Here is a 27,968-nt window from a genome sequence, read left to right on the forward strand (position 1 = left end):
CGGGGCTGGTCAGTGGTTTCGGGTCCTTTTGAAAATGACATTCAGTGGTGTTTTAAACTATGACGTCATTTATCACAATGGTATGAAAAGTATTTTTGAAGATAAAGAAATGCACGTGCATGCGTGTGTGTTGGTAGTAGGCTCTGCCTTGGGCTGCTGAACCAGCAAGGTCAGCAGTTCAAACCCACTAGCTGCTCTGAGGGAGAAAGGTGAGGCTATCTCTTTTTGTAAAGAGGCTCAGAAGCCCTAGGGAGCAGTTCTGTTCTGTCTGTGGGGTCTCTATGGTTCAGAATTGACTCGGTGGCAGTAGGCTACTTTAGATGGTGCCCAAAAGACCTAGAGATCTGCTTCAATAAAGGTGACAGCCCAGAAAGCCTATGAGCAGTTCTACTCTGTCATTTAGGGTCTCTCTGAGCTGAGTCAGGATCCACTCGATGGCGGAGAACAATCTCTATCACCTGAAAACGCTCTCTAAATGCACACACATATTCTAACATTACTTGCAGACCTAGCACATATTTATCCATGTCCATCAGGTAATGCCGGTATGCTTGTGAATTTGATGACTTTCACAATCATTGGAAGGCATCCTCTCCATCGCCAGGATCTGATGTAAAGCAGGACTCACTGGGTTAGGTTATGCATGCAGAGTGGTACCTGTGTTCATTCCACGTGGGAAGGGGCGCAGGCTCACCCATTCGCCCTTTCCTGCTGAGCCTGACTACACCACAATCTAGTAAGCCATCTGCAAGCACTGGCAGTGACCTATGACATGAGAGCCATTCGACGTTCCCCTGTGGAAGGGCTTTGAGAAAGAGAAGAGAGAGTGGCAAGAAGGCCTGCGCCCTTCTCGGGGCTGGCCTGGCCTTCCCAGTCCCTGCCGAAAGACATGACTGATCTGCGTGATTCATGTTGTTTCTGTGTGGAATTATCTTTTGTTCTAGAAGAAAATGAGGATTGCTACTCTGGAAATGGGTTAGATTACCGCGGCACCCACAGCCTGACCACATCTGGGGCCACCTGCCTGCAGTGGAATTCTAGGATCCTGATAGGCAAGATTAACACAGCATGGAAGAGCAACGCCCCCGCCCTGGGCCTGGGCCAACACCATTACTGCCGGTGCGTGGTGCCGGGACCACACAATTCATGGGCGCGTGGTGTGTGCTAGGGCGGGAGTCGGGGTTGGAAAAGATTTGGTGTTTCAAGTGATGAAAAGCTTACCAAGTTGGAGTGGGGGGGTGGGGTGGGGTGAACCTCATGGATACCATATAATGTGACACCTATTGTGAACAGTCAAGCACACCTGATGCTCAAGGGCAGTGTTAGGGATCTGGCCCCACAGCCATTTCATTCTCAATCGCTCCATGCTGATGTAGCAGTTTGTAAGAATTCTCTCACGGAATATTTCACCGTTTCTCCCAACCTCCCTGTGAGATTAGATTGCTATCTTGCCACGAGAAAAGGGAAGTTAAAAGGAAGTTAGTTTTCCTTTGGAAGTCTAGCATGGAGCCAAGTCCAGAAGGCCGGGTCCTCCCGCCCAAGGCAAGGTTATCACCATGGACTGGGGGGATGTGGTTTGGAATGTAAGCCGCTGAGACTCTGAAACTCCCTTATCCTCTAGGAATCCCGATGGGGATGTCAAGCCCTGGTGCCACGTGTTGAAGAACCACAAGCTGACATGGGAATACTGTGACATGCCGCAGTGCTGTAAGGACTGGCCGTGGCCACTTCCCTTTGTCTGGTCTCACTTCTGGACCATTCTCGCTGTCACTCTCTGGGTCTGTACAGCTGTCTGATTCAGACTGGAGAGTTGCCCATTTCTCAGAAAGGCCATGCCTTGGTGGAGAAGGGGCTTCTCTGACTCACTTTGTACTGCATCAGGGGAGGAGGGGGAGGCACACAGAAAGAAATGACACAAAGAAGTTAGTGGGCTCCCAACTTGTCGCTCTAGATTCCTTTAGAATGCTGACGGTGGCGGTGGTCAGTGTGAGGGCAAGTGAGGACGGCGTTTCTCAGGTGTCTCTCCATAGATAAGAAAATGCTTTCGCCGAATTCTCCCAACAAGCTGGCAAGAGATAGTCTTCCCAGCTCCATCTCACAGATTGGAAAGGAAACCATTTCTCAGATGTCCTGTGGCCTACCCAAGTTCACCAGGCTCCCAAGTGGTGGCACTGGGGTCTGGCCCTATGTCCTCTGACTGTGAGGCTCCTGCATCTATGGCAATTCTTTCACCTTTCCTAGCTGACCTGAGGGGACCCAGGGTAGCACAGAGGATAGGCCACAGAGAAAACCCTAATGTTGCTAAATTGTACATCTTCGATTTGGAAATTCTCTGAGAATAGATTGAATTGTCTGGGGAAGGATTGAGTCCCGTTCCTATGACCATACAGATCAGCTAGAATGCCCTTCAAGGAAAATACAGTGTAGCCTGACTGGGAAAGTCAGACACAAACTACCAGCTAATTCACAGCCAAGGTCGCGTAGGTGCGTCCTCAGTGAAAGGCGTCAATAAGCTTGCCCAGGGCCTCCTGGACTGGGGCATTCAGAGAAAGCTCCACGAGGAGGTAGGGTTTCACCTGGACCTTAAAGGGTGGGGAACGGCCGAGAAGATGGATTCTCTAGGAGGAAGCCTCAAGAGGTTTCAGTAGCTTGCATCAACATTTCTTTCTTTCTTTCTTCCTTCCTTCCTTCCTTCCTTCCTTCCTTCCTTCCTTCCTTCCTTCCTTCCTTCCTTTCTTTCTTTCTTTCTTTCTTTCTTTCTTTCTTTCTTTCTTTCTTCATTTTGTTAGCACTTTAGCCGCACATCACACAATTGAATAGTTCGATCATATCAAGGAGAGTTGTACCATGAACACCACAATCCATGTTAGAGCATTTTCTTCCTCTACGCTGTCATCTGGGGCACAGCATGACTTCGTAGGCGAGGAAACAGCAGCAGGAGACCTGAGAGGCAGCATGAGAGAAAGAGGCCCCGCATAGGAGGTCCATAGAAGGCAGGCGCAATGTCGCCTGGCTCCAACGCTCCGCAGCCTCTCTCCAGCTCCGTGTCCCGAGGGCTAAGCAAAATGTCTGTGCAGGGGGCCTTCACCGAGTTCCTGGGAAAATCCCACTAGCTTTCCGTTCCACTTTCTCCACCAACTTTTGAAGCCACCTCCCACAGTGCTTGGCGTGCAGTGTGTACTTGACAAGGGACGTGGAGGGCCTTTACCTCGGAGTCTCTCCCAGCACTCTGTAGCAGGTCCTGGGCCTGTGGAAACCAGGGAAGCAACCGCGGTGGGTGCCTGGGGGCCTCATCTCAGGGACCCCAAGTCTAATGTCCCTTCTTGGTTCTTCCCTCTCCCAGCCACCTGTGGCCTGAGGCAGAACAAGCAGGCCCAGTTTCGCATTAAAGGAGGACTCTACACAGACATCACCGCCCATCCCTGGCAGGCCGCCATCTTTACTAAGAACAGGAGGGGCCAAGGAGAGAGCTTTCTCTGCGGAGGCATCCTGATCAATTCCTGCCGGGTCCTGTCCGCTGCGCACTGCTTCCAGGACAGGTAGGAGTTTGGGAACCCCAGGGGGTCTATCTCCACTGGGAGGCCTTGAGGCAACCTGACCACGTTCCCGGCTGTCTCTCTCTCCACCAGGTTTCCTCCGCAGAACCTGAAGGTGGTCTTGGGCAGAACATACCAGTTGATCCCGGGAAAGAAAGAGCAGACATTTCAAGTGGAAAAATACATCATCCATAAGGAATTTGACTTTGACACCTACAACAATGACATCGGTAGGATGCAGTGTTTCTCCCTGGTCGCTGTTAGACCTCATCCCAACCCGCACCCACCCGTGGCACTCACGGGCCCACAGAGACACGCATGCTCTGCTCCCCTCCCCAGCCCTCGCCCTCGCTTCCCTCCCTCCCCTAGAAACCGAACCCCTCTCCTTCCACACGGGGTTCACCCTGGCCCCCCCTCTCTCCCCAGCACTGCTGAAGCTGAAATCCGACTCAGCACAGTGTGCCCAGGAGAGCGACTCCGTGCGCCCCGTCTGCCTGCCCGAAGCCGGCCTGCAGCTGCCGGACTGGACGGAATGTGAGCTCTCGGGTTATGGAAAGCACGAAGCCAGTAAGTGGACGTCTAGACCCCGCCTATTGTAGGGCACGCGGAGGAAACTAGGAGAGCTGGGTTCTAGCTTCGGCCCAGACACTCCCCGGGAAACTGGAAGCCCGTTCCCGGCCTCCCTCCCCTGGGGGGTCGCCCCGCCTGCCTCACGAGGTGCAGGTCCAAGAACGTTGGGGTGAGGGTTCTGAAGAGTTTAAGATTTGAAGCAGGTGTTGTACGAAGGGAAATACAGCGGGCAAAGGAGTCGACGTGGCGCAGTCATGTGCTTGACTCCTCACCAAATGGTCGATGGTTCGAACCCACCCCGATCCACCTAGCCGACAGACCTACTGCTCTGCCCACAGGGAGCTGCCATCTGGCTTCTCAGTGGGCAAGGACATGGCCTCTCCTCTCGGGCTCTCACCTCAAGTCAAATTCAGTGCTTGCTCCTTGCTATGCCAAGATCATTACAAAACATCCTATAATGGGGTGAGCAGGACCTCTGCCCCCCCCAGGAATGTTCTAGTCCAGACAATCAGTCATGGTGCTGAGAAACCCTGCGTGAAGCCCCATTAAATTGCTGGGTTGCAGTAGCCTATTGGCATTATCATCTTGTCGAACAAGTACTTGTAAAAAAAAAAATTTTTTTTTAAAGACAAACAACCCAACTCTAGTCATGGGTATGGACGCAATAAAGACCCAACACCGCCCTCCCTCCCTTGCAAGACAATTGGACAGGCCCTCTAAGAAGGGCCACATGGAACAGATGATAAATCCAGGGTGGGGTAAGGCCCTGGGAACAACATAACTAGCCTCTAGTCCAGCGGTTTTCAACCTGGGGGTCAAATGACCCTTTCACAGGGGTTGGCTGATTCATAACTGTAGCACAATAACAGTTGTGAAGTAGCAATGACAATAATTTTATGGTTGGGGGTCACCACAACATGAGGAACTATATGAAAGGGTCGCAGCATTAGGAAGGTTGAGAACCACTGCTCTAGTTATTTAAGATTCCCTCCCCTTACTATTATGGTCAGTACATGATATACCTCATTGGTCATGTTAGAGTTGCGTGTGTTCACTTGTAAATGTAGGATTGTTCGATACATGGAAGTCAGGATAGATGACCCCTAAGAGACAGTGACAGGAGTGATGGTTCCCCGAGGGTGCAGGGAGGAGCTGACAGCACTGATGATGTTAGAATCTCTCCCCTCCCCCAGGGGGTTGAGCAGAAATGTATGTGAATGGATATATTGGATGGTGTGTGAGATGGCAATAAGGATAGTATAAAAATAATAAGAATTTAAAAATTATAAACAAAACCCCTCTCTGCTATGGAGTCGCTGCTGACCCACAGCGAGCCTGTACGACCTGGGAGAATGACCCGTGGGGGTCCCAGCACTCCAACTCTGGACGGGCGTAGAAAGCCCCATCTTTCTCCCAGGTATTTGGAAAGCACTTGCTAAATGTGAGGTATTATTGGAACCTCTGTGCTCTGCCTTCTTCTGCCTGAAACTAAGACTTTCCCCTGCCCCTGTCTTTTTTCCCCTCAGCTTCTCCCTCTCTTTCGGAGCGCCTGAAGGAGGCTCACGTCAGGCTGTACCCACCCAGCCGATGCACGCCGCAGAGCCTGTTCAACAGAACCGTCACCAGCAACATGCTGTGTGCTGGGGACACCCGCAGTGGCGGGGACGAAGTGAACCTGCACGACGCCTGTGGGGTAAACACGGCGCCTCCTCCCGCCCGCTGGGCCCCCCTGAGGGGAGAAACCGGGCTTTGGGCAACAAATGTTTAAACAAGAAAGAGAGCGAGATTATCTTGGGGGTTCCAGATGGGGGTCTCAGAGGATACAGCAGTTAGGGAAAGATCAAAGTTGCCCAAACTTATGAAACCTCAACTTCAGGACAGTGCCCCAGGGCCGGCACAGGAAACTCCACCTGGTATGTCATTTCCTGTAAGCTCAGGCAGGCAGTTGACAATGGGAGTGATGGTGAAAGCCGGACAACTTGAGATTCCTCCTTGACGTCCACAGGTGCTGGAGGATGGAGTCTGCCCTGTCGGAGGGGGCAGGGGGCAGGGAGCTTCCTGGGAAGGAGGAGTCCAAGAGAGGGGAATCATTGTCAGCCCTCATACCCTGGGAAAGCAAGTGATTTCCATCCTCTGGGCTGGCTCTCTTATCCATGATAAGCAGATACTGCCCTGGAGCCTAAATATAGCCGGGCCCAGGGACTGGGCAGACAGTTGGGTGCCTGCCGTCTGCCGGGCTGGGTCTCAGAGGCGGATGGGCACAGAAGAGCCTGCTCGCACTGGAGACTTCCGGGCTGTGTTCTGACTAGATCATCCTGTCAGCATTTTATCTTTCTTTGACTCCTTGTCAACATCTGAATGGTTTCTTAAGAAACCTCAGGTGAGCTACCTGCCTCAAGAATCCAACACAGGGCAAAAAGGAAACATCAAACGAAAACCAGAGCCAAACTAGCTTTTGGATTTGCTCACGTGGTTAACTCGCAGCAAGTTTTCCCAGCCAGCCAGCCATCATTCTCAGTGCCGTTCACAAATCCTCTTAATGAAGTCCTGTAGCAACCTAATTCCCATGATTCCCCGAGCGAGCGCTCATAGCCAAAAGGCAGGTGGTGGGGTTCAAACCCCAGATCGGGGAGGCCTGCCACATCCGAGGGGTCCCATCAGTTCTCCGTCACTTTTCACGTGTTGATACAGCTAGATGCTCTAAAGCAGCGGTGCTCAACCTGTGGGGCGCGACCCCGTTTGGGAGTCTAATGACCCTTTCACAGGCTTCGCCCAATTCATAACAGTAGCAAAATGACAGTGATAAAGTACCAACGAACATCTTGTTATGGTTGGGGGTCACCACTACATGAGGGACTATATGTATGAAAGGTCACAGCATGAGGAAGCTGAGAACCGCTGCTCTAGAGGGTAAAGATAACTGATGTCCAAATGTCCGTCTCTGAACTAAGTATTTCGAAGCTCGGTCCTAGCACGGTGAATAGTGGTCCTTGCTTCCTCCAGTGGCCCAGCATCCCCCTGAGCCTGTCTTCTTTTGCAGGGTGACTCCGGAGGCCCTTTGGTGTGTGTCAAGGACAAGCGCATGACTTTGGTTGGCATCATCAGCTGGGGCATTGGCTGCGGGCAGAAAGACGTTCCAGGTGTATACACCAAGGTTACTAATTACCTGGACTGGATTCGAGACAACATGTGACTCTGACCAAGGAAACCCAGCTGTCTGAAATCCGCTCTGATCGCCCCTTCTTCTGCAAAGACAGAGAGAGTCTTTCTACCGGCCTCTCCTTAAACCTCCCCACAGGACTGGGCAAAGAACAGGCACGAGAGGGAAGCGTGTATATATTTTACTTCCCCTTCGGGAAGTTTCTGGGCATGAAGGTCTGATTTCAGAATGGATTCAGCCAGACAGGAAGACGGAATGAACACCAGCCTGTCCAGGAATACCACTTACATAAAAGGCGAGCAAAAGCCCAACCTCTTGAATGTGTCAATACGAGCAGCTTGGAAACTGGGACAGCAAGATAAAAGCATGCCTTGATAATAGAGAATAACAAGATCCTTCAATAAAGGATCGCATTAGAAATAGAATGTGTAGAGAGAGTCAAAAGAAGGCCAACAGGGCCCCCAAACAAAGGAAGGATGGGCTGGTGGGTCCGCTTGAGGTACATTTCTCCCAGAAAGTACAGGGTCTCAACCATCCTTTGAGTGAGGTACTGTTCCCCCTTTCTTTACAACTCTTGTCAGGCAGCCCTTACTTAGGTGTACAGTGTAAATCTTTTCTTCTTTAAATTTTACAGCAAATCAGGAGAATCGTTTCATTTTAATAGTTGATAAATGAGACCTTAGATATTTATAACTATCAGTCCACATTGTCTTTATTTTCCGTTGCCACACCTTGTACTATACTGTCGCGAACTGATACATTTTCAAAATAAATATATTTTTCACATTGTTTTCCAGAGTGGACTGGTTTTGTTGCACATACAGTATCCCGTCACTTGGGTTTCTTGATGTCAGTCATGTTCACAGGTTATGAGTCATCTGACATACTTCCTTTTCCACAGTCTTAACACTTGCCGCATACAAGGCCATGTGCCACGCGCAATAAAAGCGAAGAAGGCGTTCTTGGTCTGGCCATCACGTATTGAGAGAAATACCTTACAGACATCAAGGTATTCTGGAAATAACAAGAAATAATAATGGCGTAGAGACAGTGAGGAGAGTTACAAAATAGCGGAGAGATGTCCTAGAATTCAACTGCAGAAGGGATCCGGGCATTTGTGGCGAGAGCAGGGAACCCTGGTGGTGCCGTGAGTTCCACATTGCACTCCTGACCTCCAGGTCAGTGGTTTGAACCCACCAATCACTTGAGGCCAAAATGAGGCTGTCTGCTCCTGTTAAGACTTAAAAGTCTCACAAACCCCAAAGGACAGTTCTAGGCTGTCCTGCAGACTTGCTGTGAATCAGAAGCGACTCGATGGCCGTGGGTGGGACAGCATAAACAAGGTAAATAAAGCTTTCCACGTCGGGTGAGATTTGAACTGGTAGAAGGGTAGAGAGGAGGTATTCTTGAGTTTCATGATGCTAGACATAGTTGAAGAATGAAAAGGCAACAGCAGTCAGTGGATCCCGGATGACTCGTGTGATTTGTCTTACATTCATGAAGAGGACCCTAGGTTGAAATTTAGAATGCCAAACTGCATTTGGACTTCATACCACAGGCAACACCGCCGTCAAGTTTTTAAATTTGGGGACTGGGTGGGGAGGGCTTGAGCTGAGTATGTTAGAAAATTAACCACAAAGCGACCTATAAAACAGAACAGCCTAGCTGGGCAGAGACCCAGGCAGGAGAAATGAGAAGTTCAGGAAGAGCCTCGGGATGCCCTGACTCACACAGAAACATCCCGATTAAACTACAAGTACAAAGGGCTTCTGAACACTCACGACAAAAAGAAAAAGGAATTCAAAATCATGGAATTTTTCTCTACCACCATTGGCAAAACGTCATCTTCCATACTTCGGACATACTCTCAGGAGAGACCAGTCCCTGGAGAAGGGTGTCATGCTTGGCACAGGGGAGGGGAGTGGAGACCAGGAAGGCCCTCAACAAGCTGGGTTGACACGGTAGCTGTAGCGATGGGCTCGGGTCCAGGAGCAGTGGTGAGGGTGGGGCGGTGCCTCTGCTGTGCGGAAGGTCGCTGTGCTTAGAACCAACTCCATAGCACCTGACAACCACAGCGGTATTGGAATAAACAAATGCCCCACGGAAGTTATTGTTCCAGCTGAAATGCTGCCTCTGAAGCAGACCGGGGGTATAGATAAACTTGAGATGCACAACTGGATCTGGAGCCCAGGCTTCATCGGAAACACTAATCGAAGAACAGTTATTTCTTACGCTATGGCCTTGCTCAATACTTGTCCTCATGAGGTAATCACTGAAGGCCAAGTGTGGTGAAGAAATCATACGGTGCCCAGCTATCAGAAAGATAGCATCTGAATTCTGAAAGGCTTGTCTTGAAACAAGGCCCACCTAAGTGAGGGGGCAGCTAAGGTCACAGAGAAGGAGCACACTACTCTGTGTGATCCAAGGATTGTAAACCCAAGAACAAAGGGGGGAGTTACATTAGGGCTTATATTCCCCCAAAACCCACTTGCAGAGCCGCGATAGAATAAGCCTTCTTAGAATTCCCTTGGACTATTGACCGGGGATGTGAATCGCCTTGCCCTCAGAGAGCATTGGAAAGAGGATAACTGCAGATTAGTTAGGTTAAAATTTAACATACTATCTTCCCCTCCCCCCATTTTTAATTTGTTCTAGTTTCTATGTGCTTTCACTTAGATTTTTTCCTGTGTTTTTTATTTTGTTGTAATTGTTGGGGTTCTTCTATGGTTTTCTTTACATGGAGTCCAGGGTAGGTAAACCAATAGACACGGTAACTGGATTAATAGTGCCTTAAGGTTCTGTGTGGCATGGGAGGCTGGGGGTAACGGAGGGCTAATAATAATTGGTACAAGAATGATGAAAATACTCATCACTCTGGTTGCGGTGATTACTGCACAACTCCTTTGAATAAATGTAAACCACTGAATAGTATGGTTATGTGAATTCCAAGCCAATAAACTTTAAAACTATATGTAGTGGAATTTTCCTACTAACTTCTCCAATCCCCCTTGTGTTGGGCCATTTCCCCTTCTCTCATTGTGCTTTTCTTTTTATCAAAAACAATGAAGCCCCAGAGCAGTCTACACGAGCACCTTGCTTAGATCACGACACTTCTGCGTCTCTTACTTTCCTGCTGCTCTCGGATGTAAGTCATCCAGCCTCTCGGCTGCTGCCTGACTGCTTTCGGTATCACTGACACCCCGGATCCAGGAGTAAATCTGACGCTGCAATGCTTGCTGTTGGGAAACGCAGACATGGTTTCGCCCTATAGTTCGCTCTATCTCTTTAATTTCTCAGTGTGGCAGTTACATAATCTGTCAACTTGTGAAGGGGTACTCGGGAGTCTAGCCTGTCAATCAGGTCATAGCTAATGAGACCTCTGTGTGGGCATGGCCTTCTTCTCAGGATCCTGGGAACTCCTGTCTTCCTCCCTGGAGCCAGGACACACTCTCTCTGCTGCAAGACATTCCTGCTGACAAGCCCCATGGAGCTACACTGATGGAGCCAGAGCCCTGGAGCTGAAGGATCCACGTGGAGACCCTGAGATACTTCCACCACCACTGGACCCACAACACTTTCCACCCACTGGCCAGTGATCTTCCTGCATTCGGCGTCATAGCATGTGTTGCGTGAGTCTGAAAAGGAATTTATAGACTGATAACAGACAGATAGGCAAATATTAGACTATGGACTTGATCTGGACAAGGCCAGGCTGTTTTATTAATATACAATTACTCTTTATATAAAGCTCTTTCTTATACATATATGAATGTTCCTGGATCTGGGTTTTTTAAAATCCTTTTATTAGGGGCTCATACATCAATCCTTACATACATCAATTGTGTAAAGCACATTTGTACATTCCTTGCCTGGATCTGTTTCTCTAGTCAACCCAGACTAACACACTGAGTTAGGAGGTTCCCTGGGTGGTGAAGGAGGAGTTTACATTCCTAAAAGAAATATACTTAAAAGTGCAAGAACTTGACTCAGAAATACTCTCCGGAAACACTAAAACTGAAAAGTCCCCAGGCCAATTAAATAGGTACACGCGACGGAAACGTAAGCGAAGACTTCTTAAGTGTAGACCACTCGTTTTTAAGCACTCCTGTATGAGTGATAGATTCTGCTTCAGACAGATGTGTGGCCAGCCAGTTCGGGAAAGCGCTGCCCAAACCGGGCGATGGACAAGAAGGCATGGCACCGGCCTCTCTGGCAGGAATCCAGTCCGCTTATGTGCCCCTGGCAGGATGAGTGTTTTTCTTCAGACAGTTAAGGAAACTAACTGAAGCGGGGGAGACCTCCTGGGAAGGAAACTCGAAGTCGAGAGAGTCCCCACATTCCTGAGTGGAGTCCTGGAAACCAGGCTGGATAAAGAGGGTAACCCCGGGGGAGGAGGTCATGGACTGCGTCCCGGGCAGAGCCCCAGGCCTGGGACTGATCTGAACCAAACTGACATGTGCTCTAAGGGCAACACATCCTGACCCAACATGAGCTAAGAAAATTCAGGAGACAGTAATCCAGAACAAGTCAGGGGAAAAGGCATGATGTACTCCTTACGATCCCCAGCTAGTATATAGAATAGATGCTAACCGATCCAGAGGACAAGAAAGATTTCTAAGCCATCTATGAGTCTTCCTCACAGGGAAAAACCTAGGAAGACTCATGCGACAAACTACGAACTTCCTAAACTCCAACCGTGTGGTGCCACGTACCAAAAACGGGTCATGAACTTTGTCTCCACATTTAACTTCTAACGTGAAAGAATCTCAGAATTCTCAGGACTTAGGCTCTTGGGAGACGTCTCTCGTCTCAAAGGAAAGACATTTTCTTTTAGTTTTAACAATTACAAAATTTTAAGTCTCATTGTTGGCAGTGAGTCACCACCTACTGGCCATAGAGGGAAGTACACATGCTATAAGATTTTCCTAGCTGAGTCACGATTGGATCCGGACCAAAGGAAATGAAATATTTGGACATGAATTGGTCCATTAGATGATGTCTGGATTAAAACTTACAAAACGGTTTATATATTAAAAGGATTAAATTCTCAATCTTAAAAAAAGGTAAGAAATACTAATAAGGACCAAGGTGGAAAGATAGGAGTGCTGAGAAGTACAAACACACTTTCTAGATAACCGAAAGGTTGGTGGTTCAAGTTCATCCAGATGTACCTTGGGCAAACGTCTTGGCAATCTCCTGAGAAAGCAGGCATTGAAAACTCTGATACACACTCAAAGGCAGTTGGTGCGGCAGGAAAGGGAGCAGCAACTTAGAAAGCAAAGATGCAGGATTGATAAGCACAAAACATTCGTGGTTCATGAGCGGAAATCTCTTCATGGCCATGTGTGGTTCACTGAAGAAAATGAGTACAGATACAGGAGATATATATGTGATAATCATCGTATATCTGCACTTTAGCCAGATGCCCAATGACGGATCTTTCAAGAGAATTCAGCTTCAAAGAATGCCTCATACCTTGAAGAGCCCTCACACCTAAATGAACCAGCCTGAGAATAAGCCAAGCGAATGGATCAGCACTCGAAAGGACAGCAGCAGCTGTTAAAGCGCAGAGAATGATCTTACTGGATCCGGAGCTCTCTTTTCACAACCTTAAAATGGAAGGAATGCAGACCACCACCCCTCCTTCTCCACGATGATGAGACAATCACTTAACACATACACTGAGTGCCCAACACAGTGGAATGATGGATTGTCATAAGATTTGCAAGAGCCCCCCAATAAAATGATTAATAATAAAAATCAATCGAAACAAATCAAAAGGGTAGCATTGACCCAAGTATTTTAGAAGAGGAGGAGGAAGGGAAGCAACACACAGGAGGAGGAAAGAGGCTACATGGTGGGACCTCCAGGGGATTGCCAGGGGGTAGGTTGAGTCAGAAAATGTGTATGAATTGTTGAATGTAAAAGTGTGATCTGCTCTGTAAACCATCACCTCATTCACAATACAAAGTTACTGTATGTGTGTGTGTGTATAGGTTTTGTCTGTTAACTTTTCATCGTGAAATATATATACTTGACATGAAGAATCTGGTTGACGAGGACACAAGTAAGAACCTCCTGAGCTTATCAATTCACTTTTCCATGGCAAAGCACTGTTGGTCCCTAATCACAAAACACCTTGGACATGAGGACGGGCCAAACTCACCTTTATTATGAGTTAAAGAGAGAAGGTACTTCCACACATTACACACGTCATGCTAAAGAGTTCTCCTGAGATAACCCTGCACAACTTAGGCTAACGAACACCCCATTCAGTGGCAGCCATGTTGTTTCCTGTGCTCCGGAGTTTGCTGTGCAGGTGCTGTGAGAGTTACTCCTGATTTTCATTCCAAGATGCTCCATTCCTACTCAGGGACTTGGCTGTCAGTTTGTCGTACTGTGTTGGCTCGTGTGCTGTTCTGATGCTGGAGGCTACGTCACTGGTATTTCAAATGTCCGCAAGGTCACCCAAAATGAACAGATTTCAGCAAGGCTTCCAGATTAAAAACAGACTACGAAGAAGGAAAGCGGAATTCGCCACTGAAAACCTTACGGACGGATACAAAAAACCTCCTGCAAAACAGAACGCCGTCAGAGACAGAGCCAGAAGATGCACTCAAACCATGACTGAGGAAGAACTGCCTCCTCAAAGCGGGGTCCACTGAGATGGCACGGGAGTGAAACCTGTGAGGTCAAGTGTTCAGGACCTTCCTTCGCTGATGGGGCACGCCTCAGAATGAGAAGAAACAACTGGAAACATCAACTAGTAGTCAGAATTTTGGATGTATGAAGTATGAATTTACAAAAATTGGAAGCTATAAAAAAATAAAACAGAATACATAAAAAATGAGCTGCAATGGACTGGTATGGTGCATTTGAATTGGAAGACCATAGTGGACCGTGCTGGGAATGAAACAATCAGTAGGTATGGGGCTGCCTTCATCGTCAAAAAGAACATATCAAGTTCAATCTTGAGGTGCAGTGCTGTCTGTGGTAGGATTATATCTGTCCATCTTAAAAGAAATCCAATCCAAACAACTATTATTCAGATCTATGACCATCTGGTATAGCTAGAGATGAAGAAATTAAAGAATTGTACCACCGTTTTCCATCTGAAAGTGATTAAACATGCAATCAAGATGCTGGTGAATTATGGGTGATTCTGATGGCAAAGTTCAAAACAAACAGGAAGTAACAGTATTTGGAAAATACAGACTTGGGGCACTGAAGCGAAGCCAGAGGCCACATGACAGACTTTTGGAAGACCAACGACTTTGTCGCAAAATCTGTTTTAAAACAACACAAATGGTGTCTATAGACATGGGAATTCTCCAGATGGCAAACAGAGAGATCAGACTGCCGCATCTATGGGAACACATGTTGGAGAAGGTCAAACTGGGCCAGGGGCTTACTGGGACAGAGCATCAAATGCTCATGTATCAGGTTAGATTGAAGCCAAAGAAAACAAAAGCAAGGCCACGAGAGCCAACACACAACTTGGATGTCTCCCAGCTGAATTTCGAGAACATATTTGACACCAGGGACCCTGACAGAGACCTGCTGAGCTACAGGATGATATTGTTAGGCAGATAGGCAGGGATGGGATGTCCATTGACACATGCCCCAGAGCCAAGCACGAGAACAAAGGCCTAGGTTTTCCCGTGGTGGGCATGGGTGGGCGTTAAACCTGGATCAGCCCACCTGGGCCAGGTGATTGCAATTCAGCCAGTGGGGTCGATCTGGGGTCATCCACCACGCTTCCCCCTGAAATCCTTGAAAAGGCAGGAGCCCAGAGGGAGAGAGGTCTTTTTTAAAGTGGTGCTGTGTGACTCGGATGTACAAGATGGCATGTAACCGGGAAGGAGTCAGGGTGAACTGCTCCGGCAAAGTCTGGGAGATGGATGGCTCCCCAAGGCGACCCATGAAGACATCAGTACTGTATTCTCGTACCCCTCTCCTCCTTTTGGTGTTCAGGATTTTACGTCTGTCTCTCTGTGCTCTCCTTCTTGGGAGTTTGCAAGTCTTCCCCAGGCTGGATTGCTGGGAGGAGGCTGGGACGCTGTGGGTGGCAGGCCATTCCCCAAACTTCTTTGCATATCAATTGCCCCATGCTCTAGGCCGCAAGTGGTGGCTGCCATTTTCCGCACCACGTGAGTCGCCACGCCATGGCAGCATGGCGCCACCTGTGTCCGCCATTTTTGCTACGGGTCAACGGGGCACGTGACCCTGCCAAGATGGCGCCCACCGCTCCAACCTGGGGGGGGGGCGGTGCCTGGTTAGCTAGCCCCTCCTCCACTTCCAGGAGCTAGCCCCTGCTCTAGTCCCGGAGCCAAATGTTCCCCTTTCCCCCTCTTTTCCCTTTCAGCTTCCCATGGTCTTCCAAACAAGCTGCGTTGGTGTTCTACCTGTGTGGGTTTGTTCCTTGATACAGCCTGGTCTTCCGTTGCCCAGGCCTAGGCTCAAAGCATTTGGAAGCCGAGCCGAGTAACTGTTAACTTTGGCCTTCCAATGATCTTGCCTCCGGAACTTTCTGGGACAGCTCTTAACACAGCTCCACCACCAGGATGCTCCAGCCAAAAATTCCGATTCTTTAGAGGTTCCCGAGCTGCTGGATAGACGTCCCTGTCCCTTCAGAGATTTGGAAGTCTGCTCCTGCCAGCAGGTGTCTTTGAAGGCCGTGGTGCCATGCCATGCAATGGCCACCGTAGCTTGTGATCTAGAAGGCGGTCGGACCAAAATGTCGCGACTGGTCTCTGACTCCTCCTCCCTTGGGCAGGGGCACCTGCCTAAGGCCTCAGATTCACGACACTCCAGACGTGGGCACAGAATCTGCGGTTATCTGACCTTGAGCCATCAAGCTCTCGATAACCTTCGTGTTATTGCCTTCCAGATGGGACACACCAGCTCGATACCCAGGAATTGCCCCCTCGGATACATCCTGTTCAGTTGGGAAATATTTTATCTGGAAAAGCTGGACAAACAGAAGCTGATTACGCTTTGCAATTCTATTTGGCCACAGTATCTTTTAGAGGAGGGGGAATCCTGGCCAGTCAATGGTACACTTTCCCTTCCAATCTTGCAACACCTAGAACATTTCTGTGGACGATGGAGAAGTGGTGGGAGATGCCATATATTAGAGCATTCTTCCTTTTAAGGAAGAACAGGGATCTTTATTCCCAGTGCACCCAGGACCCCCTGAGGGACCCTGGACAAGAGGGAAACTGTTGCCTCAACCCTGAAGCAGCCCAGAGTATTCTACCTGTAGTAGAGGCAGTAGGGGAGCTTGGTCCCCAAGCAATTTACAAGCCTTTTACTCTGATTGAACTCAAGCAAATTAAAAGTGACTTGGGCAGTTACTCTAACAAACCCGAAGAGTGCATAGAACACTTCCAGCACCTCACCCTAGCCTATGATTAGCCTGGAAAGATGTCATGATCATACTGGGACAGACCATGATGGATTTTGAGAAAAAAGCGTGTGCTCAAAGGTGCTAGGAAGTTTGCAGAGGAGTTACATGTGATGAATGAAAGTATATTAATAGCCAGGCACCATCAGCTGTCTTCACCACATTTGCTTATGCACCCATTTTGTCTTCAGAGGTCATGTCAAGAAGGTGAGCATCACAGAATGCTGGGTTATTAGAACAAAGTGTTCTTGCATTGAGGGAGGATGTGAATAGAGACCCAATGTCCACCTGCTATCTTAATAGTTAACATATAAATATATGTGCATAGACCTATAACCCTATCATTATTTATTAATATATCTACATATATCTATGTCTTTTGCCTCCTACTTCTTTTCTCTATTTCCTTTTACTTTCCTCCTGTCCTGTTCATTAGGCTGTCCGTAATTCCTTTATATTGCACTTTATCAAACCCCCCAGGTATTCTATGCCTTCCTCCCCATCAATTTTAGATCTCTTGTTGTTCCCTTGTTCCTGAGTTTGTTGGCTCCTCCTCTCTTTCCCCTGCCCTTCCTCTCCCATGTCCCTCCAGAACTATCAGCCCCATTGTTTTATCCTTGAGATTGTTCATCCTGCCTGTCCTATATAGACAGACATTTTCAAAAGCAAGAAGAAAAAGAAACAAACCAAAAAACCTTTAGATAGTTCCAGGCCTGTCTGGCTCAGCATGTTTTAAACTGAAAGAACTCAAGAAAAAAACTCAAACTTCAAGTTGCACTATTGACAGATCCTCTGTGCAAATAGTGAACAATGGAGGAAGCACCAGAAGATGGAAAAAATAAGAGTCACTGGGCCAAAAAGAAAGAATCAACAGCCCACCATTTCCGGAGGTAGTATATGAGCAAGGCCCAATGGTGCTGAAAGAGGAAGTCCCCGGAGCACTGAAAGCATTAGCGCCAAAGCTCTAGGAGTTGATGGGATACCAACAAGCTGATGAAGCACTGGAAGCACTCACTATCTATGCCAGGAAATCTGGACGACAGCTACCTGGCCAACTGACAGGAAGAGATCCACACTTGCACCCATTCCCAAGAAAGGGGACCCAAAAGAATGCTCAAAGTATCATTATTATCGCATACAAGTAAGTTTTTGCTGAAGATTATGTAACAATAGGTGTAGCATCTTAAAATTGTGGTGATGCCTGTACAACTTTTTAATATGATTGAACTATTGAATTGTATGGTGTGTCACTTATATGCCAATAAAACTGTTTTTTTTTTTAAATAGCTGCAGTAGTACATTGACAAGAGTAGGATTCCAGAGGTTCAGGACGGGCTCAAAAGAGGACATGGACCCAGGGATATCATTGTTGGTATCAGATGGATCTAGGCTGAAAGCGGGTAATACCAGAAAGATGCTCACTTGTGTATCATTGACTGTGCCAAGGCATTTGACTATGTGGACCTAACACATTGTGGAAAGCCTTCAGAATGCTTAATAGTAGTCATGTGGAACCTGTGCATGAATCAAGAGGCAGTTGTGTGAACAGAGCAAAGGTATACTGCATGGTTTAAAATCAGGAAAGGTGTGCATCAGGATTACATCTTCTCATATTTACTCAATCTGTATGCTGAGCACATAATCTGCGAGGTTGGATTCTATGAAGAAGAATGCTGTATCAGAATTAGAAGGAGGTTTAGTAACAATCTTCCATATGCAAGGAGGACTTAAGGGACCTGCTGAAGATCAAGGACGGCACCCTTCCATATGGATTACGACTCAAGGTGAAGACAGCCCAATTCTCACAACTGAACCAGTAAGTAGGTGACATCACGGTAAACTGAGGGGGGGAGGGGGGAACCATCAAGGACATCATCTTATTGGGATCCACAATCAATGTTCATGTAAACAGCAGTTAAAAGATCAAACGACGCATTGTATTGGGTAAACCTGCTGCACAGACCTCTTTAATGTCTTGAAAAACAAAGATGACACATTGAGGACTAACGTGGGCCTGACCTAATCCAGGGTATTTTCAATATGCTTGTGAAAGTTGGGCACTGATTAAAGAAGACTGAAGAATAGATGCATTTGAATTATGGTGCTAGCGAAAAATATTTAAAGTACCATGGACTGCCAAAAGAACAAACAATCTGTCTTGGAAGAAGTACAGCCAGAATGCCCTGCAGAGACAAGGATGGTGAGATTGCATCTCTTGAACCCTGGACATGTTGTCAGGAGAGACTTGCCCCCAACAAGATGGATCGAAGTAGTGGTTGAAACAATGGGTTCAAATATAAGAACGATTGTGAGGGTGGGGCAGGACCAGACGACGTTTCCTGTTGTCATAGGTGCTGTGAGTCAGGTATACATACAGCTGCTGAGTTGGAACCGACTGATTTGTAATCTTTATAACTCTCCCTCAGTGACTGGGGGGAGGATGCAAACAACGGGGAGAGGTTTCTGATTCTAGGGCCGGTCTGTGTTGCCATTCTGCTGGGGTGACACAATGGTACCCTCCAATGACCCCGTCGGACACAAAACTGCTGGACTTACAAACTATGCTGTTTATGGACAAACGGACTGTTTCCTGGGACTTGGGGAACCTTAAACTTCAGAGCCTTGGAAGAAGCGATCCCAGGTGTTCTGGGATGTACTAACAGAGACGGTGGCAGTGGTGGTGGTCGGGGGCGGGGGGCGGTAGGTCCCACCAAGGCAGTCCCGACTCAACAGTGGCTCCGTGTAAAACACAGCAAAACACACTTGGTCCTGTGTCAGCCTCACAATCATTGCTGTTTGAGCTCATTCTTGCAGGCTCCATGTCAATTCACCTCATGGAGGGTCTTTCTTTTGGGGGCAACCTTCTACTTTACCAAGCATGATCTACTCCTCTGGTGGGGTGCCCGGGCCCTCCCACAGTAGGTGTGTGCATAGAGGCCAAAGCAGCCAGAACAAATATTGGAATGAGAGCACAGAAACATCTGGTTGTACACAGACCGTTTATCCCATACAAAAACCACAAAGCAACATTACTCTGCAGCACAAACAAATGCAGTAAACAGGAAGGTGAGCGAGGAGCCAATGTGCGCAAGTGTTTGGAAACAGAACAATTCTGAGGTTCAGAGGGTGTGTGTGTTCATTTTTCATCATGCACAAAGCAGAGTACATTTATGTTGTGCTGAAGCAGACAAACCTCAGAAGCGTGTCTTTTACGTAAATATTGAAATGGGGAAGAGACACACGAACCAGAAGAGCAACGATGCAGGGAAAGGCCGCAGCTTCCCTTGAGGTGCGGTGTTCCTTGGTTACTCAGCACTGCCCACCTTCCAGCGGCATTCATCTTTTTCAAAGATCTGGTAGATATTTTGATCTTAGAATAAAAACAGGCTGGCAGCTATTGGGAAGGGATTTACTATAGAACCCCAAACAAACAACTCTTGGTGGTTTCTGTACAGCCTCAAGGATCACTCGTGTCCTCGATGCTAAGCACGCTTGCCCCCCGGGGGCCGCCGACAGAACAGTTTCAGACTGGAAGACTGGTATCAGGGCAGTGCTCACAAACACTCGGGAACACGTAGTCCTGGCCCACAACACGGAGTAAGCTGGCCAGCTGTACCGCCCTGCACAGAGTCTGGCTGTCCCAGGGGGTATGGAACTGGTTTTCCCTAAAAGGTTTTATTTGTTTTAATTTAAGACAATCTCATAGGAGGATCAGCTAACAATAAAAAGGCTGGTGAATTGTGGGAGTAACATGAGGATGACTTGGGGATAGGAGTTCCAGGCAACCACCACCAGAGAGAAGGCGGGGGGAGGGGCTTCTCGTTGGAGATGGTAGATTATGTGCTACAGACAAGCAGCATTTCATATCTGAGAGCCTGTCAGGTGTTGTCTTCAAGGGGTCATGTGATTCTACTGGGGCTTTCTATGTCCACGGTGGATTCAAACTTAAGGTTCCAGTTCGTTTCTAGACATACAGATGCTTTTCCTAGGTGAGAGTACAGGAGTCACTCAACGCTAGTCCTTTCAGCCCTCCTCAGTGTGGACGGCATCACTCTTACTAACCTTGCATACGTCTTTAATACTCTTTCCCCCTGGGCTCCCCCATTAATCTTCGATTAATTTGGCTTTCTTTTGACTTTCACCTCCTTCACGTAATCTTTCTTTCCACCTTTAAAAACCAGCAGCAGAGAAATCGTTCACTGGCTTTAGATCATTAAAGCCAAGCAGGTAACAAATGCTGGTCCTTCTCTATGGCAGCCATCAAACAATAGTTGCATGTGATGCCATCTCTGCCCTCCGTCGACCCCCTCTCCTTGGAAGCCCGAGCTGCTGTTGATCGTGTTGGCGCTCTGCGCAGCTCTCCCTGGTGACCCTCTGCCCCCTTGCTTGGTTCCATGGCACTGCAGGCTAAGGAAAACAGGGAGCGGGTGGGGCCGGGGGGACTGACCGAGGAGAACAGGTTGGATTATTTTTTTCACTTTTAGACAAAGAAGACATGAGCAAATGTTCATAACGTTTCCTTCTGTAAAATTCTCCCTTCAGGTTCGAACTTGGAATTTTCCGGCTTTGGTCATATATTTTATGCCTTTAAAGGGTTTGTACTTTTCTCCATACATATCCAGCCGATTCACTTTGAGTCCTGAAATGAAGGACGGATAAGACATGAATATTAGTCAAAAGAAACAGGTAGGATTGATGGTTGAAATTCTTTTCAATTTGAAGACAACAATGGGCTAGAGACTGCTGTTAAAATGAACCAGAAATTGAGCTTCACTTACTTGTATCATTTTTAACAGTGACCCCCAAAGTAGGTGATCCCATCTCCTGGGGTGGGGGCTGCTAGGACAAAACAGGGGCTGAAAAGCAGTTACCTATACTTTATCCAGCACTGTGGGCTACAGTACAAATGTTTTTAATTGCCAGGGGGCACTGAGTAATTTTTTTCTCGTAAAAAGGGTGTGGTAGGCCAAATAAGTTTGGGAGCCTATGATTTATATAAAAATAGCTAGTATTTCACTCATAGTATATACACTGACAAAAAAAATTGTTCCAACAAAAAAACCACCCCATAATGAAGTTTGTTACTGAAGTGGAAAGGGCAGGACATTATATGCAGAATTAAGCACAGGTAAGAGAAAATTCAGACCACCGTACATTGTTCTCATGAATGAACTACATTAATAGCCATGAGTGGATGGATCATATTGCTGTGGCTATGGCTGTTGTGGTTAGGTGCCATCCCTTCCGGTGGGTGCTGCCTCCCGGTGACCCTACAAACAACAGAATGCTGTGTGTTCTCGCCATCATTGGCGCCACTGTATCAATCAGCTCATCGAGGATCTGCCTCTTTTTCATTGACCTTCTACTTTGCCAAGCAAGATGACCATCTCCAAGGACTGGTCCCTGCTGGCAACATGCCCAAAGTCTGTGAGATGACGCCTCACCATCCTTGCCTCTAAGAGGCATTCTCACTAAGAGGCTTCTGTACTTCTTACAAGACGTTCTTCAGCAGGTCATGGTATAGTCGTATTCTTCATCAATACCACAACTCAAGGCATCAGTTCTTCTTGGGTCTTCCTTCCTTCCTTCCTTCCTTCCTTCCTTCCTTCCTTCCTTCCTTCCTCATGGGCCACCTTTGACATGCCGATGAGGTGACTAAAAACACCATGGCTTAAGTTAGGCACAGCTTAGTGTCAAAGTGACACTTTGCTTTTAATACTTGCCAGGAGTGTTTTGTAGCAGGTTTGTCCGATGCAATATGTCTCTTGATTTCTTGAATGTTATTTCCAGGGTGTTGATTTGTAGACTGAACAAGTAGAATGGAACCACTGACAACTTCAATATTGCCTGTGTTTGCCATGATGTTGTCTATTGGTCCAGTTGTGAAGATTATAGAAACTCAAACTCATTGTGCTTGGGAACATGACCTTGTTTGAAAACAGGACCTTTGAGAACCTTATCAGTTAAGTTGGTTTGAGGTCATACTGGAATCATATGGATCTTAATCCAGTCTGAGTGATGGTCTCATGAATAAAAGGAGAAGTGACACAGTGAAAGCCAGAGGATGGATAACAATGTGAAGATCGTCTTCATGCCAAGAAATGCCTGCGGGAGACCCTCAGAAGCTGGGAGAGACAAGAAAGGACTCCAGAGGAAAACACTTCCCAGACAATATGTGGATCTGAACTCCTGACCTACCAGAAAACCAAACTCACTACCATCAAGTTGATGCTGACTCATCACAACTCTAAAGGACAGGGTTCTCCCCTGTGAGTTTCCAAGACTGTAACTCTTTAGCCACCTACTTGGTATTTCTGTTAGACCAACCCTAGAAAACTAGTAGAAAAACAAGTTAATAAATAAGTAATAGAATAATACATTAAAATTGTGTAGATAATTAAAAGCATCATGAACAAATGAGTGCTTTGCAAGTACTCTCACGCTATTAAGAAAAATTTTATATGATACTGAGCTTTATAGTTTATTAAGTACTTTAAGTTAAAATCTAAATGGATTCAGACCAGGTACAAGGGAAAAGAAAAATGGAAATTGCATATAAAACTAAAGTTATTTTCACATTAAAAAAATAATAAAAAAACAAAAAGAAGAAAAAATAAATTTTAAAGTTATCTCCTATATGCTTCACAAGATTATTGGGAAGATGAACTAAGCAAATACATTTTTTAAAAAGGCTAAAGTAGTATCTCACTACCATCAAGTCCATGGTGACTCAAAGGGACCCTACAGAACAGGGTACAACTTCCCCTGTGGGCTTCCGAGACTGGAACTCTTTATGGGAGTAGAAAGCCTCATCTTTTTCCTGCAGAGCAGCTAGTGGTCTAGAACTGCTGACCTCACCGTTAGCAGCAGTGCAGCGCATAACCCACTACGCCACCATGGCTCCTAAAATAGTACCCAGCACATAGTAAATTCTCAATAGCTCTTTATTATTACTACTATTATCCTAAGATTAAGTGCAGGCTATAGTGGCTTGATCTGGATAGCCCCACATGCCCCCAAATCATGATAAAGGCAAATGTGAGAGAAGACAAATTAGTCTAAGTGACCAGCTCAGCATCCCCTTACTGGAAACCTTCGGAACCTTAAATTGACACCCTGGGGATGACCCAACAGCCCGTTAACGCTCTTGCCTACCAATACTCTTTCTTTCTCATTTGTGTCCCTGTCAGGTTTATTCTGGTCACTTGGGCAAACTTCAAAACAAGGATGGTAACCTTCCCCCAAAAAATGTGCTGAGAAAGTTTTTGTTATCCATAGCAAGCACGTCAGGTAATAAAACCACGTTAATTCATCTTAGGAGATGGCCTCAGAGTGAGAAGGAGTGACCCAACAGGTGCAGGCACTGACTCAAACACACTAATGATCATGAAGATGACATGGGACCAGGCAATGTTTTGTTCTGTCATACATACGGTCGACGTGAATCGGTGCCAACCTGACAGCAACTAACGGCAATGGAACCAACCCTCCACACACAGGGAGCTGCCAGAGGACCTCCTGATGTCCGTGCCACATGGCAGAAAGCCATCACCGTGTTTGCCTCAGTCACCGGGGCTGTCAGTCACTTACCAGAGATGGCCAGCTGCTGGATCTTAAACTGCAGGTTAATGGTGGGGTTCTCATCTGGCTTGGAAGCTCCAGCCTGAAGACTCATGGTCCCCTTCAAACTTGGTAGCTTTTGGGGATTTATTTTTCCTACATCCCAAGACAGCATCTTCAGAGACAAAATAAAGAAGAAGTTGTCCTTCCAATACAATAAATAGACTCCTTCTTTCAAAACAGCTAAGCTCTAGACTCAAGGGCATCTGCTGACAGTAACAACTAAAGAAAACCATCTGTTGCCACGTCAACTCGAAGGAGTCCACACTGCCCCTTTAGCTGGCCTCGCCTTTCAAAGGAGGTTTAAGGTCTGTGTGACGAGCTCCTGCCTTCAAGATCAGCAGTTCGAAACTCCCTGCTCACCCCTACCTTTGTAACTGGGTCAAACGTATGCACCCCCTGAGATGGAGTCAGGCTCATATTCAGGACCCCTTTGGGCATCTGGCTGGTGACAATCACTCCTTCTATGGCCTTGCCCATCGTCTGCTTGGGTCCCACCGTTATTTCAAAGCGTCCAAGGGAACTGCTGTCCCGGAAACTGATGTTATGTTTGACGTACACTGGGATTGCAACCAGACTGGAAGGAAAGGAAACAAAAACCCCTTTCATTAGCGGCCTGCCAACCGTCAGTATCCCCCTTTTACATCATGCTCCCACCTGCCCTCAGCTCTCCGGCAGCCTCTGCTCCCTCACTGACTTCTTTACTCTAATGAGCGAAAAAGAAAACGCCCAGCCATCCTTCTTTTCCCTTTTTGCAAGCTGTTGTCTAGTGGACTGAACCAACTCTTCCAATGACTGAATAATACCCAAAAAATCAAAGAGTATACTACATTTACTGTGAGGGAGGCAGTGAGAACAATAAGGTGTCACTTTAAGTGGGGTAAAGTACTGCTACAATTTCATAAGCACCGTTATTAAACAAACATATCAGATGGTGAAGCCATTGTTTCTCAACAAGTCCTCCAACTAGGCCACAGTTGGCCACCTGCATCCTTTTCAGGAAAAAAAAAAAATTTTTACTCAGCATCCCCCTGGCAATCAAAAATGTTTGTATACAGACTCTAGGCCAGGATGTAGTAGAGGTATCTGCTTTTGTAGCCCCCTCTGGGTCAAGCCAGCACCCCCTCAGGGGGTGGTACCGACTACTTTGAGAAACACGGATGGAAATTTACCGTATATACTCAAGTATAAGCCAACCCAAATATCAGCCGAGGCACCTAATTTTACCACCAAAACTGCATTAAAAATGCGCAGGAAAACTCAGCTTATATACAAGTCTATACGGTACATCATTCTGAAGGCAGTACTTCCATCTCTCCAACCTTTCCCCCAAAAGAACTGTGCACTCTTCAATTTGTGCCATGCCACAAGAGCGGTTTTGGCATCCTGAAGGGACTCAGATCATGTTCCTTTTAAACACCCTTGGGAGTCTGGGGAACAAAAAGAAGTCTCCCTGGGCAAGGTTAGGACTTTAGGCTGGACAGGTCCAGTTTCCCAACAAAATTCTTACAGGACAGTGCTTGCTGCCCTGTAAAAAGAAGTTCCTCTCTCATGTTCCCTCACCCTACTTACATCGCCAATGCAGTTTTAAATTTTCTTAAAACGTCTTCCTAAAACACCGCTGGGATGATTATCCTGTGGCCTTCGAGAAAAATCTACCAAGAGTACCTCTCCAGAGGCCTCCCGGCCCCCAAACCAGCCCAAAGGGCTGAAATAATCTGATGAGCGGACCGCGCTGCCTTGCAGGGCACTGGGCCAGCAGTCATTTTGTACGGCTCCCCAATCTCCCAGGTTTACGCTTCGTGCAGTCCACATTCCATTTACGAATGGGTGTTCGCAGCGGTTTCTTTTCGAGGCGTGCCACATTAGCAATGAAGGTACCCAGTCTTGCCCTTTCTATGTCATTTCGTTGGTCAGTTTTAAGGTCCGTCTCTTTGGGGGGAGCGGCTCCTCTCCAGTCCTATCGGAGTACCTTCCACCCGGAGGGTTCCTCTCCCAGCACTCTATCAACCACTGCTCTGCTCTGCTCTTCATATGGTTTCCTGTGGCTAAGTTCTCAGAAGCATACCGTGCTTCCTCCTTCTTCCTAGTCTGTCTTAGTCTGGAAGCTCTGCTGAAACCCATCCACAAGGTGACCCTGCTGGTATCTGGCCCACCCGCCAGCAGTACAGCAACAAGCTAGCCATCACAGTATGGCACACCGATAGGCTAGCGGTTTTTGTTTAGACATTTACAAAAAAGAGTAGCAGACTTATAAGCACTTAGTTTTTGATAAGTACTATTTCAATGTTTTTGTCTACTCCTTACAACAAGATACTTTGAGTAGTTTTGATTTACACAGAAGAACGCAGTCACAGAGAAGCTAAGCAGCTCACTGGAAGATGAACCCAGCTAGTCTAGCTCCAGAGCCTTCGCTCTTAACCCACTGGAGGGCAGTTTCCAGGAATACATCGAACACACAGACTCCACCCTTCATTCTCAGGCTGCTTACTTCTGTGCACTGACATGGTAGGAGAGCAGGCGAAAGTTTCCATCAGGAGGGATGAATGAAAGGATACGCTCCGACTCCCAGCGCTTGAAACGAACACAGGGATGGAAGCTGACGTCATCCAACAACCTTGGGTTCTACCGTTACCAAGCAAAGGAAACAGAGACAAAGAAAATTAAACACGTACTTCTTCGGGAAAGTCATGTAAATGCTGTTTTTATTCACGCATACACACATTCTGCCGTTCTGTATTGAACATTCTCTCACACACAAACACAAATTCTTGTTATTGATAGAAAATCAAAGCCTGATAGAAGCTTTGAGGCTGTCCTTAATAATGGATTCTTGTTTTACTCCATTCTCTGGACTCTGTCTTTCAGAAGTATTGAATCTCCCGCTCCACACACTCAGTGGCTGGCCTTGGGCTTTACCATGAACGAGAGTGTGAGGTCCGGCATCCCAGTCAGCTTGACACATGCGTCAATCACCCCCTGGATCTCCGCTGTGACTGTGGAACCTGAGACAAAAATAAACCACCCACGTGGTCAGGACATGATCGAATGCTCCTCTGTTCTTCCTACGAGTTCCCTCTCTTTCTTCCCAATTCACTTATTGCCTTTCTTCTCTCTACCTTCCTTCTGTCCATCCTTGCAACCGACCACTTATCACCTCTGCAACCACATATCAAGTATGAGACATTACCAGGAAAGCCTGGGAATAGACTAATTTATGACACAGTTACCAACTCCTAACAGCTAGTTAGGTTAGCAACAGGACACAGTTACTAACTCCTAACGGCTAGTTAGGTTAGCAACAGGACACAGTTACTAACTCCTAACAGCCAGTTAGGTTAGCAACATGACACAGTTACTAAATCCTAACAGCAAGTTAGGTTAGCAACAGGACACAGTTACTAACTCCTAAAGGAGTTTTCCATCTGGCATCAGCACATTGTTACCTTACCCAGTGGTTAAGCAACTGCTCTCCCTAATGTCACCAATCGGCTTTCCTGTGAAGCAGAATGGCTACTTTTGGTCTCTATCCTGGAGGACCTTCCCCATTGCACTGCCCAGTGCTGACCACTCTGCCTGAGCTCTTCTGGTTTACTTCAGCTTCTACCTCCTGTCCTTCAGGATCTAGCAGAGGCTTCTCTTGTCTTCGCCCGTCTTTTAAATACATGTTTGTTTG

At 47.2% G+C, this 27,968-nt stretch overlaps 2 protein-coding genes across 3 annotated transcripts in view; one reads left to right on the forward strand and one right to left on the reverse strand.

Moving 5' to 3' along the window:
- Positions 1-8,055, forward strand: part of PLAT (plasminogen activator, tissue type) — a 29,905-nt gene extending 21,850 nt beyond the window's left edge. Inside the window, exons 8-14 of the mRNA XM_075556610.1 lie at positions 945-1,119; positions 1,622-1,707; positions 3,344-3,539; positions 3,630-3,766; positions 3,963-4,103; positions 5,633-5,799; positions 7,147-8,055. Coding sequence (XP_075412725.1) covers positions 945-1,119; positions 1,622-1,707; positions 3,344-3,539; positions 3,630-3,766; positions 3,963-4,103; positions 5,633-5,799; positions 7,147-7,299 — 1,055 coding nt within the window. The 3' untranslated portion in view covers positions 7,300-8,055. The remainder of the gene's footprint in view (positions 1-944; positions 1,120-1,621; positions 1,708-3,343; positions 3,540-3,629; positions 3,767-3,962; positions 4,104-5,632; positions 5,800-7,146) is intronic.
- Positions 8,056-18,607: 10,552 nt separating this feature from the next.
- The window catches only part of AP3M2 (adaptor related protein complex 3 subunit mu 2), a 30,790-nt gene continuing 21,429 nt past the window's right edge, over positions 18,608-27,968 (reverse strand). For both annotated transcript variants that reach the window (XM_075556613.1, XM_075556612.1), the window contains exons 5-9: positions 27,212-27,297; positions 26,784-26,917; positions 24,662-24,869; positions 24,263-24,407; positions 18,608-21,311 (exon numbers count right to left, since the gene is read on the reverse strand). In XM_075556613.1, the coding sequence (XP_075412728.1) occupies positions 21,211-21,311; positions 24,263-24,407; positions 24,662-24,869; positions 26,784-26,917; positions 27,212-27,297 (674 nt within the window). In that variant the 3' untranslated portion in view covers positions 18,608-21,210. The remainder of the gene's footprint in view (positions 21,312-24,262; positions 24,408-24,661; positions 24,870-26,783; positions 26,918-27,211; positions 27,298-27,968) is intronic.

This window comes from Tenrec ecaudatus, chromosome 8, assembly GCF_050624435.1.
Source record: "Tenrec ecaudatus isolate mTenEca1 chromosome 8, mTenEca1.hap1, whole genome shotgun sequence".
In the NCBI taxonomy this organism is placed as follows: Eukaryota; Metazoa; Chordata; class Mammalia; order Afrosoricida; family Tenrecidae; genus Tenrec; species Tenrec ecaudatus.